The sequence below is a fragment of the Leuciscus leuciscus genome (assembly GCF_965113295.1).
Source record: "Leuciscus leuciscus genome assembly, chromosome: 22".
Classification (NCBI taxonomy): Eukaryota; Metazoa; Chordata; class Actinopteri; order Cypriniformes; family Leuciscidae; genus Leuciscus; species Leuciscus leuciscus.
This window is the reverse complement of record NC_138746.1, coordinates 3,694,432-3,708,770: the sequence shown is the minus strand read 5'-3', so window position 1 is coordinate 3,708,770 and position 14,339 is coordinate 3,694,432. Positions and strand designations below refer to the sequence as shown.

At 37.1% G+C, this 14,339-nt stretch overlaps 1 protein-coding gene across 2 annotated transcripts in view; it reads right to left on the bottom strand.

The window, feature by feature from the left end:
• The window catches only part of acoxl (acyl-CoA oxidase-like), a 43,426-nt gene that overhangs the window by 5,346 nt on the left and 23,741 nt on the right, over positions 1 to 14,339 (bottom strand). The window contains exons 16-18 of one of the 2 annotated variants that reach the window (XM_082153385.1): positions 14,087 to 14,174; positions 10,265 to 10,335; positions 2,694 to 2,795 (exon numbers count right to left, since the gene is read on the bottom strand). In XM_082153385.1, coding sequence (XP_082009511.1) covers positions 2,694 to 2,795; positions 10,265 to 10,335; positions 14,087 to 14,174 — 261 coding nt within the window. Of the gene's footprint in view, positions 1 to 2,693; positions 2,796 to 7,374; positions 8,623 to 10,264; positions 10,336 to 14,086; positions 14,175 to 14,339 lie in introns of those variants that run through there. The other variant, XM_082153386.1, reaches the window with a different exon arrangement.

Sequence of the window (14,339 nt, the reverse complement as noted above, 5' to 3'; positions counted from 1 at the left end):
ATTCTTATTGACCTGAACGAACGTATTAAACTTCAGCCCCATTTTCCGGACATTAATAACACCTCAGATCATCAGCTCTCACGGAGATGGACTGTAAATCGGACTTAAGTTGCAAAAAATGAGCAATAAGCAATTGACTGGGACTCCAAAGTAAAGAGTCGTGAACATCTTTAGGTCTGCGAGAAGCAATATTTTCTCTAAATATCGTGACAGATAAATGGGAGTCTCTCATGTACTCTCTTTTATGAAAATAAAGACAAATTTTGGTAACACTTTAGTTTAGGGTCCAATTCTCACTATTAAGTTGTTTATTATAGCATGCATATTACTAGGATATTGGCTGTTTATTAGTACTTATAAAGCGCATATTAATGCCTTATTCTGCATGATCATATTCTACATCCCTTAATCTGAACCAATACCTAAACTTAACAATTACCTTACTAACTATTAATAAGCAGTAATTAGGAGTTTATTGAGGCAAAAGTCATAATATTTAGTTAATAGTGAGAACTGGATCCTAATCTAAAGTGTGACCCAAATTTCATAAGGAAAAAAACTTGCCTTAAAGTTGTTCAGATTTTTTAAAAAGAAATTATTTATTCAGCAAGGAAGCATTAAATTGATCAAAAGTGACAGTAAAGACATTTATAATGTTTCAAAAGATTTGTATTTATTTATTTATTTAAATGCTGTTCTTTTGAACTTTCTAAGAATCATTAGAAAATGTTTTATCATGGTTCCCACAAAAATATGAAGCAGCAAAACTGTTTTTAGCATTAATCATAATCAGAAATGTTTCTTGAGCAGCAAATCATCATATTAGAATGATTTCTGAAGGATCATGTGACACTGAAGACTGGAGTAATGAAGCTGAAAACTCACAGGAATAAATTACACTTTACAATATATTCACATAGAAACTTATTTTTAATTGCAATAATATTTGGTGAGCAGAAGAATCTAATCTAATCTAATCTAAAAATCTAATGGTAGTGTATAATGATTAAACCATTCATTTTAAGTAAATGAATGATAAATTATCTTTTGATTTCAAGTACAACCTCGTGCATTGTACTTTCTTTTATAGAAGAATAACATAATGAACAAGGAAATCCCCTTAAAACAACACATTCTTCAAATGTATTGAAATGAACGGCATTGAAACTGAAATTTGACACTCAGTCCTGTTTCTACCACTCAGAGATTGACTCTCAGATCAATAACAAAACGTAATGTCAATCAAAGCTCGCTGAGCCTGCATGCCATTATTTGCATGGCTTATTCTACGGCATGGAAAAAGAGACGATAGGCAAAGATGCTCAATCTTATCTGTCCAAAACATGTTTTCATGTTTCAGGAGAGATCCTTTCTTCAGCAACTCTCACTTCACTAAAAACAATACAAACTGACTGACTCCCAACATAAACATGAGAGTCACAAAAAGGAATATGTTAATGCTCTTACAGCTCAGAAGACATAACACAGTTCTCAATCACGAGTCTATAATAATTTGGCCTGAGAAATGATTGAGGTCATATTGAAACTTTTGGTAACACTTCGCACTAAGTTCTCATTTGTGCACATTAGTTAATGCATTAGTAAACAAGAACTGTGTGCAATATATTTTTTACAGCATGTACTAACCTTTGTTAATGTTAGTTTATAAAAAATACTATTGTTCATTGTTGGGTCATGTTAGTTCGCAGTGCATTAACGACGTTAACAGACACAACATTTGATGATTAAAATGTAGAAATTAACATTAACTAAGATGAATAAACGCTGTAGACGTATTGTCCATTATTAGTAACTGACAAAGTTAACTAATGAAACCCTATTGTAAAGTATTGCCATATTTTTTGAGCACAACGTGAGATATTGAAGCTTCGGGACACGTGAGATCACTGCGGCCAGATGTGAAAAGACACTTGTGCAAAGTCTAAATTGGCTCTCCATTTAATCCCATTGCTTTCTAGGGAGGAACAGTCGAGAGACCTCATTCGTGATTCCTATGTGCGTCCTTAAGAAAGCCAGCAAACAGCAGCTAATTATAAACAAGCAATCGGGTTATTTTCGTCACGTTATGCAGCCTGTCACATGATAAATGATCTTCAATAAGCCATTGAAAACATTTAACAATAGTTGATATGAGCACGCTGAAAGGACGTGCCTTCAGTCACGTGTGGCGCTGTGGGAGAACAGAGGGGGTTGTTTGCGCAGAGAGAGCGGCTGTGTTGGGTTTGTCGGAGTGGTAAACATGCAGTAAAGCACCTGCTGACCGCATACTGACAGACCGGTGTCAACCCTCTCGGCTCCGGTGTGGAGAACCCCGATGAGGACGCCTGGATGTTTAATCACAGCTAATTGTGAACAACTGGCCACTTTCTGTGTGTGTGTGTGTGTGTGTGTGTGTGTGCTCGATCAATACCCCCTTTGCTAATGTTCACATTCTGCCATTCTCCGTAAACACTGGCTGATGATCCCAAACAGAAGGCTTTGCACCTCTTGAACTGCCTAAAGTCTGACTGACAGCGTGCTGAGACTCTCCTGATGGGCTGTTTTCAACACAAATGTTTCTTGAGCAGCATATAATGATGTCTGGCGTATCATGTGACACTGAAGACTGAAAAGTGCATGCTGATACCCTCCTGATGTGACAGATGTGACTGATGGTTAAATGGGTTTAGTACCTGGCTGCGGATCTGTCGGCTGGTGCCTGCGGTCAGGTAGTTGTGCTCAAGATACCACGCTCTCTCCTGGTACACCAGACTAGTGCCGTGAAGAAGGCAGAACTGGAAGAGAAACAGGAAAATACGTAATAGTGCAACAAAAAAGACATGACTTAACCCATACGGCTGACTTGCACATCTTGCATCTGCATATAAGTGATGCATATTTGGGTAACTCTTTACTTGAATTATAAAATTATTCAAGATGCATGTTATAATGCATTATATTGTTTCATAAATAAGTTAAAATGCATTACAATATATTTGCAGATTCCTTGTTACATCTGTTTGTCGTGTGTTAAATGCATTATAATGTACTTTCTGAAAGTGTAACAATGAATAGATAAGTATTATATATGTGGTTACAATTATTCATGAGTTCTTACAATGCATTATTTCTGTCAGGACTACTATCGTCAAATGAGCAATTAGCATATTAGCAATTAGCATATTAGCAATTAGCAATTAGCAAATCGACAATTACTAAATCCTGACTGACGACAGGAGGAGCTGGGGAGGGAGGAGGGTAATCAACTCCTGAGAATCTGCTGATAATACTGAAGGAGCTTATATATGTATACAGTGATAGGCGTCGTACTCCTATAGGTAGATGTGTATCAGCTGAGGGTCACTGATGCGAGCTTGACTAACGTGAACCTGCCAGAACTGACGCTACGCTTGATGTGCATTACAAGGAATAATTAATGCATGAAAAATGCTTTTATATAATATGAGTAACACTTTATTTAAAGCATTATATACATATTGCAGTAGTCACACTGCAAATCACATTGAATATTTCCTTTGAAATTCTAAAAAGCATTGCAAGTACACTTTTGTTGTCTATTTAGTTGCATGGTTTAGGGTTAGGGTTAGACTATGAAGAAACTATGGCTGGGAATTCACTATATCTGTGGTCCATTATACTGTGGACTTCACTAATTCTCACAGAATGAGAACAATTATTGAAACTTTATAGTTATTGTAACTGTTACTTCCTGATTGTATGCATTTTCTTTGAAGCTGCTTTGAAACAATATATACTGTGAAGAGCGATATACAAATCAACTTCAATGGAATTGACTTGTTATGACTTGTCTTTGGTGTGAACGGCCCAACTGGACTTTCAGCTAAAACCATACTGGACCAGATCTGGACCATATTGCAATTATTCGGGCCAAGAAACACCAGAAGTGACAGGAAGAGCACATCTGAATGATATGAAAAGTGACCAACTACTGTCTGATTTATTTGCTCAAACAGCAGAACAAGGCGCTTGGTTTGATTCCCAGGGAAAGCAAGAACTGAGCAAATGCAATGCAAGTGGCTTTGAATAAAAGCATCTGCCAAAATGCATAAATGTAATGCAAACATTTTATTATCTCTTAAAGGGATACATTCTAGCATTCTACTCCTACTATTCCTGAGAGATATGGTAGAAATAGTAAGAGTAGTATGCTGGTGTGTGAATTCCCAATTCAGCATGTGTAAACTAACCAATCACGATTTCAGCACGCTCTTATCATTATTGTATGCAAAATGCATCAGACAGTCCATGAATGCTCTGTAGCCGTGCCGCCGTCTGAGAGCATTCAGAATTAGCACAAGGCAAGGTCGAAAAAGGCGAGTGGAAAGATGCTTGCTGACCCCTGTATGTTATGTTATGTTATTTTCCATAACTAAAGGACCCTATACGAGCTGTAGGCCCCCTTCACATGCGAGAAGCTTGAGTGAGTACAGGATGTCATACTCAAGATGAAGGGGATGGAAAAACAGTAGCGGTACGAGCTAATATCTCTTCTCCACAGAGGTGAGGTAGCAACCAAACCACCCAGCTACATCAAAGAGCTGGACAGGAAAAAACAGAGCATGCAGAGCAATCAGTTGTAATGCATGGACACTAAGAGGAATAATATAACCCTTGACCTCATAGCAAACAGCGGTCAGCGTGTTCACTAGAGCTTTTTTATGCACCGTATCAACTTGTTTTTTAATTAACGCTGCATCAAAGCAACATAGCAACCGTAACGGCGTGCAATCTCTCTCGCTCTCGTTCTTTGTGCTCTGCTCTCTTCCTCATATGCAAACCAGAGAATCGATGGCTTATCGCAGCGCTATTAAGTTTCTTATCAGTCCATGCTGAACAAGTGCTGGACTGAGATGGAAGTCACCTTGTTAGCGTGTCAGCTTTGGGAACTGAAACCATGCGCATTACGCACAACGAGAACGACTGAATAGTAATTATCAAAAGCATAAAGACCCCAAGAAATGACTTTGTAGTTTCCTTTCCTGTTTTGAAATAAAGGAAGTTTGGGAACAATTAATAGCACTTTAGTTACGTCATAGCCATTGATCGATCATAATTTGCTTCTTAGTAGTCAGAAACAGTTAAACTTAAAGAATAGTACTTTTTTATTAGTGTTTAATATATAGATATATATATAACCAACCAGCTATGAGGTGAACCATAACATTGCAAACTTTTGAAGCAAAAATGTATTTGAAAATTGGATGAAAAGTTGTGTACTTAACAACTTTAATAACTTCCCATGAAGCATCGCAAATTACATAATTGTATTATTAAAAACGATAGAGAAATGTTGATTTAAAGTTGGTGGTCGTGTATATGGAAACAGCATATCTGAGCGGTCACTGCGAGCTGTTTTGGCGAGATTTGTTTCTCTCGATTCTCTGATTGGTGGAAATTTCTTCCATCATGGATAATGAGGTTTTTCACCAGGAATTCAGTTGTTAAAGGGATAGTTCACTCAAAAATGAAAATTGTGTCATCACTTACTCAACCTCGTGTTGTTCTAAACCTGTATATTTTGAAGAATGTCGGAAACCAAACAGTTGATGGACCCCATTGACTTCCATAGTGGGAAAAAAAAATACTATGGAAGTCAATGGGGTCCATCAACTGTTTGATGTTGTTCAAAACCATACAGGTTTAGAACAACACGAGGTTGAGTAAGTGATGACACAATTTTCATTTTTGAGTGAACTATCCCTTTAAATATTCCTTAAAATATAAGTAAGGAATAATTGATGACAGGCCGTTTAACTATTAGAAAATAATTCACACCGATGTGGTAATATGGCCACGACGTAAAGCGGATGTGCATTATTTTCTAATAATTCAACGGACCGGATTAAATTATAGATTATAGAAAATTATTTCCGCACCACAAAACATTGTTCAGAAGTTGTATTTCAAGACATTTGTCAAGTTTTTGTCCTTAAAACACTTGTGTGTAGGAGTAATTTCTTACGCCTCTCATCCCACGCCTCCATTTCTAATTCCAAAACATAAATTTAACTGAGGCTTAAGACATTGATAGCAGACTAACACAGTTATGAGAGAGAGAGAGAGCGAGAGAGAGAGAGAGAGAGAGAGAGAGCGAGAGAGAAGCCGCGTTTCCATTACCCTTCAAATTGCGCAAATTGAAATTGCGAATTGAAAATACGCCCAATGGAAACACGTCAATTTCGCAAAAACTCCCATTTATCTTAAAAACGTTTTTTTACACTCGCATGAGGAGGTTTTTCAGGCAATTCGAAAAAGAAAAAAAGAAAAAACTGCAATGGAAACAGTTTTTTGCGCATTTACAGGTCACCTGACATAGATGACGTGGTGTGTTTGGACAGAATGCGAGACCGAGTTCTTTATTAAATTCATAAAAGACAGAAGAATTACAGGAATAATGGATTCTAAACCTCAAATAAATGCCACAATCAAGACCTCGAAGCAGAAATGAGTGAGAAACACCCAGAAACTCCTCATATGTGCCGCTCTCAAGTATAGGCTAAGGGTCTTTCCTTGCCATTAATGATTGGATAACACACACTTCTGTCTCCTTTGATTAATAATAATGTCAAGTGCGGTGGCTGAGATACATAAACCTACCAACATCTGTTGCTATGATTTTTGGAATGACTTATCGCGAGAGGAAAAATGAAGTTTTAGTCGCATAACATCGGTTAATGGAAACGCAGACATTTCGCAATATTTATTTTTTCGACATTAAGAAAAAATCACAAGAGTTTTGCGCAAATCTGTAATGGAAACACGCCTAGAGAGAGAGAGAGAGAGAGAGAGAGAGAGAGAGAGAGAGAGAGAGAGAGAGAGAGAGAGATTAAGTGTGTGTGAATGACCTCAGTCTGTGTTTCTCTCAACTGTGTTTGGCAGCAGCGTCTCCACTAATAGCGAAACTGTAAGTTTATCTGCTTCAAGAACAACGCCGTTATTATATCGCTAGTGAGAAATGTCTTGTAGCTTTTAAGTTACTAAACTATTTAACTGATCAAATCATCAGAGCAGCGCTGGCAACTCATTTTTGTGCAAGTGTGTGTCTGTACTGTATGTGTGTGTGTTTGAGTGGTAGAAAGAGAGTATGTGCTTTCCATAAATAACAAAATGTAATTTTGTGGCAAAAACATAGAAATAATTTGTTGTTTTTATCCTATTGTTGACTATATTTATTTGCCTGGTCAGTTTCGTTGTGGGTTTTGGTTCTTCTGCTGTCGTAGTCTGTAAAAACCTTTGAAATAACTGAGATCATTTGGCGTAGTGATATGAAACAATAACGCGGTCAAGACCTGCCTGGAACTACTTTAACAATGCGTTTCCCTGAAAAAAATGTAACACCTTATAATGTTTGTCAACCAATCAGATTCAAGCATTCAGCAGCCCCGCAGTATAAGTTGAATTAATGCACTGATGGCTTAAACAAAAGAGTAGAACAGAAGAAACAACCTCACAGCAGGTCTGTCTTTAACAGTTATAGTTATAAAGTTATAGTTAAGATGGAGAAAATGAGTGGGATTTTACTGTTGCACTCTATAAACATTAAAAACTAAAAACAATTCTTGTATATCATACAATATTCTGTAGGTAGTAAGTTAGGATTCCATCCGGAACACTCCAAAAACATTAAAATGAGTTAGGAGAACTCATTTTAAAGCAGAGTTAGGACAAATGCAATCTAGAAACATGGATGTGAAATGTCAGACTGAGGTAGGATCACAGGTCCCATGACTGTGCGGAATCGTAAGCATGCTCTTCAGTGCAACAGAAGTTTGAAGAAACAGGTGGAAGTGAGGTTTTCCTGTTCCTCACTGGTGCGCTTTGTCTCTCGATCACAGGACTAGTGTGACAGCACACCTCATGACCTGCCAGGAACGAGGTCATTATCTGAGATTTATTCATGTTATCTGCTCTCCAGAGGGCCTGACAGCTGCTGTCGGCAGGTCTCAGATCAGTGCGGTCGGTTCTGCTCCGCCGCTCAGAAAGCTAACCTGAGACTCATATGACTGCAGCACACATCCTGATACGTGTTTTAGCTGTGTCATTTCAGTGCCGATTAAAGCTAAAGTGTAAGTGTGACTCTTGGTAATGCTGAATGCAACCTTTTAGTATAATGCAGTGCCACAAAAACCTGAGATGAATAGTTCAAACAAAAAATGACATTTCGGTCATCATTTATTCACCCCTCATATCACTGAAAACCTACATGACTTTCTTTCTTCTGTGGAAGACATACAGAGATCTGAGGCTGAATGTTTACTCTGCTCTTTTTATGTAAAGAAAGAGAGAGATTCGGGGTCCTTACAGGACAAAAAACACCATAAAAGTATATATTTTTTAAAGTATTTCTTTTTCTGAAGCCACATTATAGGTTTTTGTGAGGAACACATAAAATTTAAGACATTATTAAGTAACTCACAAGTTTCCAATTACTTGTGGTAAAATTATGACATTATTTTCATTTCCGATTAAATTAATGTCAGCATGAGACTTATTTGTAACACATTTCACTTACATAATGTGACATTTTCAGGATATTCAATAAGAAAAGAGCTGTGCAGTTTTTTCCCTTTCATTGTGCACCTGAGAGAAAGAAAGAAAAACCAAACGTTTCACAAGCAAAACCACCAATTGTCTTTTTTTTGTCTGTGTTTTTGAAAACATTGCTAGCAGATCTCTTTTTTTTTTCTGTTTTTTTTTAGTGCATCAAAGAACCCTTTGCTTTGTTTTCCACTTGCATCAAACAGTTTGCTTGCATTTTTTATTTATTTTTTTCATATATTTCCGTCCAAGCAGAGGTCTGGACAATAGCTTTTTGGAATTGCTATATATATTTTGATGAGAATATTGGGTCCGGAGAGCCAAAGCTGTGGCATCTATATATTAAAAATAAAATTCAATATTTCCTCAGATGAGCCCAAAATGGGATGTAAATATTAAAAGGTAAAATCAGATGTTTTATCAGGCTGTTATTATCTATGCATATGTATGGCAAAAGGTCATGTGACCAACTGTATTGGGGTTTAGGATTTTCCTTTTGAAGTCTGAACCAATTTATATTTTGCTTAAAATAAAACAACATACATAATATTCAAAATGATCTCATTCTGAGCAGAAAACAAAGTCAACTAGTCATTTCAAACTTGTAATTGTCTTTCCCTGCCATTTATAAATAATTTTCCCAATTATAACATTATCATCAAATTTCCTTAACATGCTGATTAGGCCTAATGCTAAATGTAGATTTAAAAAAAAAAAGTCTTGTCTCGAAATCTGGTTTGAACGGTCAGAGTCATATACTGTATGTATGACCCATAAAAATAACTAGGCTATATTTACTGCATTCTCGTTTTCTGAAGTGTTTTAGCAAGTATATATTTTTTGCTGCTCACGTGTTTCTGCATAACAGCATAATCTGCAGCTCTTGTAGCGCTTTACGTCTCTGGTGGAAGAGAGAAGCAACGTGCACGGAGCGGAAAGGGCTTGAATGAGGTGTTTGGCTATAGATAAAACATAGTAGAGGATATAGCACGAATGATCATTACCATAAAACAGCCCTGAGTGCTAATGGTGTAAACAGCTCAGTTGTTTTGACGCTCACTTTATACTGCAGAAATAGTCAAATAGTGCTTCAGTTGTCATTTTGTCTAGTGGTCCGGTTGAAGCAAAGTCGGGGTCCGGAACCGGACTGCGGACCGCTATTTGAGGATGCCTGTTCTAGGTAATTGCTAGGGCGTAACCATGTGGTTCCTAAGGTGTTCAAGATGGTTGCTCACTGGCCCAAGTCAAAAGATGACACTCACAAGTCTGAGGGTTTACGGGTGGGCTGTTTTGACTGCAAGCAACCACCCAGAACACCAAAGGACTGTGGTGATGAGTTTTGCATGGGAAGCACCACACATTTTCTTGTAAAATGTAAATGTGTGTTATTATTCTGGTTCTTTACACACATTTAGCCCCCTTCTAAGAAGCCTCACAACCATGACACTGATGTAAGGGATGCAGTTTTTTTTTTCTGCAGTCTGCATTTTCCAAACACGTGGTCAAGAGTGGAATCCTCTGAAATCTCCCTGCGACGATGAAAAGCGCAGCTTATTGTTTTTTGAGTGGGCACGAGGCTGTTGTTGTTTCTGAGAACTTTCCATTGGAACCGGCTGATGAGTCAAAAGACAAAAAGAGTGTCATGTGGCGCGGCAGACTGAGCAGAGCAGAGCTTCACACGTACCTTGGTGAGCACGGCATGGTCCTCTTTGATATGGCACTCTTGAATGGCGAGAGCAAACTGCTCCAAGGTCACTGCAGAAACAAAATTAGATATTTTCAAAAATGCAATCTTATTAATAAGATGGTTTAAAACCCCCTGAGGTTTAAGTTATTTGCATTAAAGGTTTGCATATTAAAGATACGAGGGAGACACATTCCCATTTACACCTGGTGTTTTAATTCGTCTCTTTTGTCCACTTTAACCACTTCTGTCCTGATTTCTTCAAGGGGAGGTTTTTTTTTTTCAGATCTTTTGATCTACTGGACAAAATAAGCTGTAGATCACGCAATTTACATATGAACGCGACCAGAGATGACGGAAAAACACACGGAGAGCATCAGCTTTAGTTTTTGCTCTGACAGCCACAAGACCAGGCGAACACTGTGTGTGTGTGTTAGAAATCAGGAATGGTGAGAGAACATTGTGTTTGGTACGTTTTTCGTCTTCAAACCAAACTTGGGTCTCAAGCCGACAAAGTTTAAATCCCGTCTGGCTAAAGCGCTTCCCATAATGTTTACTCATTAGGTCAGTAGACGGAGAGTAGACGTCTTTTGTCGACCACATGAGCGTTTACACTACAAATGCAATCCGGTCGAATGAGTTTTCACCTCTGGAAGTGGTTGAAAGTGGACAAGCTCAAAACGTTTTAGACTCCATTTACACCTGTATTTAGAGTCGTCCACTTGTGATCCGATCGACCAAAGCGCATCTTAATCAGTTTTTCTGACTATTTTTCAGCTTCTCCCTGACCCTTAACATGAAATGTGCCTGTGCCTTTAAGAAAAGAAAAGAATGTGAAATGAGAAGCGCTTTGATGCACCAAAGTCTTGCTGCACCACCGAGCAAATTTTTTCTTTTTTTTCTACTTGAAAGAGGAAAGACCAAAACAATATAAAACAAAACATAATTCAAAACAATAATATTCTAAATTCAGCTAATGTGAGTTTGCATTGTAGAAAAAAAAAAAAAAAGAAAAGAAAAAAAAAACTGTACCAAAAAAAGGTGTTGATGCTCTTTTAACTGAAAGGTGGGACTTTCAATCCTACAACCACATTATTGAGAATAAATGATTACTCATTTTTTTTATCAATTCAATAACTGTGTTGTTGTTTTTTGCACTGGGGAGGAAGTCTTTCCTTTACAAGTTTTGAAAGTAACAGTACATTGTCATAGTGCATCAAGCTCTTTTATCTCTAAAGATGAAGTCAAATTTGATTGCTCATGAAATGAGCCCTTTAAAGCAGCTTTGATTGTTTAACAACTTATTTGCATTAATATTTTCCAATGTATAGACATTGTTGCGTGACTTGCGTCTGTGCAGATTTTATCCCATAGTTTGAATTGACAACTATGCTTGAATTTATATTCAGAGTTTCCTTACAGTGCTGTTTTTTTGTTTTGTTTTTGTTTTTCAGGCAATGAGCAATGTAAATATAGCAATACATATTCTGTGACCTTTGGCTATTACTATGTGTTACAATCATATATAAGTCTGTATTAATATCATAAATGAAAGAACAGGCTGGAACACTCTTATAAGGTGTGAATAAAAACCCCTCATCTCAATGTTATCAGCCCCATCTCAGAGAAAATTAGCGCATGATCTCGCTGTGTGTGTATAAGTGTGTGGGAGGAGGGTGAGAGAATGGAAATTTGCTATCAGGGGAGGAAAATATATCTTGACACACAAACCCATGTACACACACACACACACACACACACACACACACACACACACACACACACACACACACACACACACACAGACAGCATGTGGAAATACTCTAGAACATCAGAGGCTCAGAATGCACAAGACTTGTCTGTTGCTAACTGAGTGTAAGAGTGAATCAGAAAGTCAAAGGGAAGTGTAACAGTGTCTTTAATGATCAAAGACGTGTGGTGAGTTTATAATCTGCACAGGCACATGAATCACTTACTTTTTAAATTTTAAAATGCATATGCACTACACTGTGTTTGTGTTTGGGACACATTTAAGTGTAAAATAATGAAAAGTAGCATTTAGGGGCCAGTTGCAACAACATCCTCGCTGCAAAAACTTTTCTAAAAGTTTCTAAATGAGTTTTAAATGAGAAATTATTTTCCAGGATAAATATATCAAGATACTTAAATTTACTTCAACACTGCTTGAGATATTAAGGATTATATTTTAAATTATAATAAATAAATAAAAGTATTCTTAAATATTGTTTTGATTATTTTATAAATTCATTTAGTTAAAATAGATGGTAACTCAAATCGGCAACTTACATTTTTCTAATCTCAAGGATTTTTAGACATTTTCACTGGATAATATAAGGCAAAAATACTCATTAAGAATAGGCTTTTTTTTTTTTTTTTTTAATGCTGGCATCCTAAGTGTATTAATGTATTAAAGTCCCCCTGGAGTCAATCATTTTATCCCTTTAAACTCATCTTTGATCACCAAAATTACATATTTAAATTTTTTTTCCTTGAAAAAAAAGAAGAAGATTATTCAAGCCTTAAAATAGCTTGAATGTAACTCTTGCCTCATTTAGTATACGTGGTTCTATGAATATGCAAATGAGCCCCGCCTCCACTCACTCGCTCAGCTCAGAGATCCACTGGTTGATGATCACATCAGCAATGGTGTCGACTTATGAATTTACACATGGTTTGTCTTAAAACACATTAAAAACACCACATATAAACAACATTAAAAGCTGGACTTTCACCACAGGGGGACTTTAATGTAGAAATGTCATTTAAGCTGAAGGTAAAACCATCTGGTATATAAGTTTTCTGAATATTTTTAATGCTAAGAACAAATTCACAGTGGCCAAAATGTACAAAAAAGGTATTTGGACACTTGAATCACACTTAAAAATGTCTAAATATCAAAACAAGTATCATCTGCAAACCAATTTTCTCACAACTAACTTTCCATTTTTAAGCCATTTCTGCAATGACTTCACCAGCTGGTCTTTAAGGCTGTGTTCACACTTGGCATGTTTGGTTAGATTAAAAACCAAAGATCTATATAAATATATCTACATTGCTCTGTTAGTGCGGTTACTTTAAATAAGTGTGAATGTTGCCATCTGAACCCTGGTGTGCACCAGACAAGTGGACCGAGACGCTGAATAAATGGGTCTAGATCCGCTTTCAAACACACTTTGGAGCGGTTCGACTGAAATATGAATGTGTGTTTGTGTGTGTGATGGAGGGATCTTGGTTTGTGTGTGTGACGGAGGGATTCCTGACGCTGTTTTGACTCCTTTACACACTTTATAAGCTCTTCACGAGTTCTCAGCTGGTCAGAACACCATCATATGTAGGGACGCACATACAACGAGCGCATTTAGCCAGAACACAGCATTGTTTTGGATGTACGGTAAGTTTTTAACCGACCAATTAGGTTGTGAACAAATCCCTATGCCTTTAGGTTCAGTATCTTTAGGTTCAGTGTTAAAATGCCAGTGTGAACCCTAATCGGACCAGGACTATATGTGTTTTTTTTTTTGGTCCAGACCAAACAAACCAAGCGAACCGAAATACAAGCGTGAACACACACCCTAACGTTTGGATAAAAAGTGCAACTAATGCAATGACCTTCAGGCATTTGTTTAAGCATCCAAATACTTATTGGGATCATGTGCATATGACATCCGGGCATCATTCAAAGTTTTCTATGAGAATATGCATGAGGAAAAAAGTACATTTGCAGAAATATATTCAAGCAAACAAGGGTAACAGATGAACTATATACAGTATACATATAATTAAACTTCCCCTTTCGCTCACCTTTGTGTATGTGTGCCATTGCCAAAGTGATCACGTGATGTAAACAAGCGTTCCAGGCCGTAAAAAACTCATCTTTGTTCTTCTCTATCTGTTCAAGGGAATAAATAGCATTGAATTTACAATTTACAGTTTCAGGAAAACTGAGCAAATATACAGATGACTCATGTTGCTTTTTTGTTCAGTTAAATACTCTCTGGTCTACATGTAGTAAATCATTGCTGTGACATATCAGCGGTGTATTGGCCACCTAAAA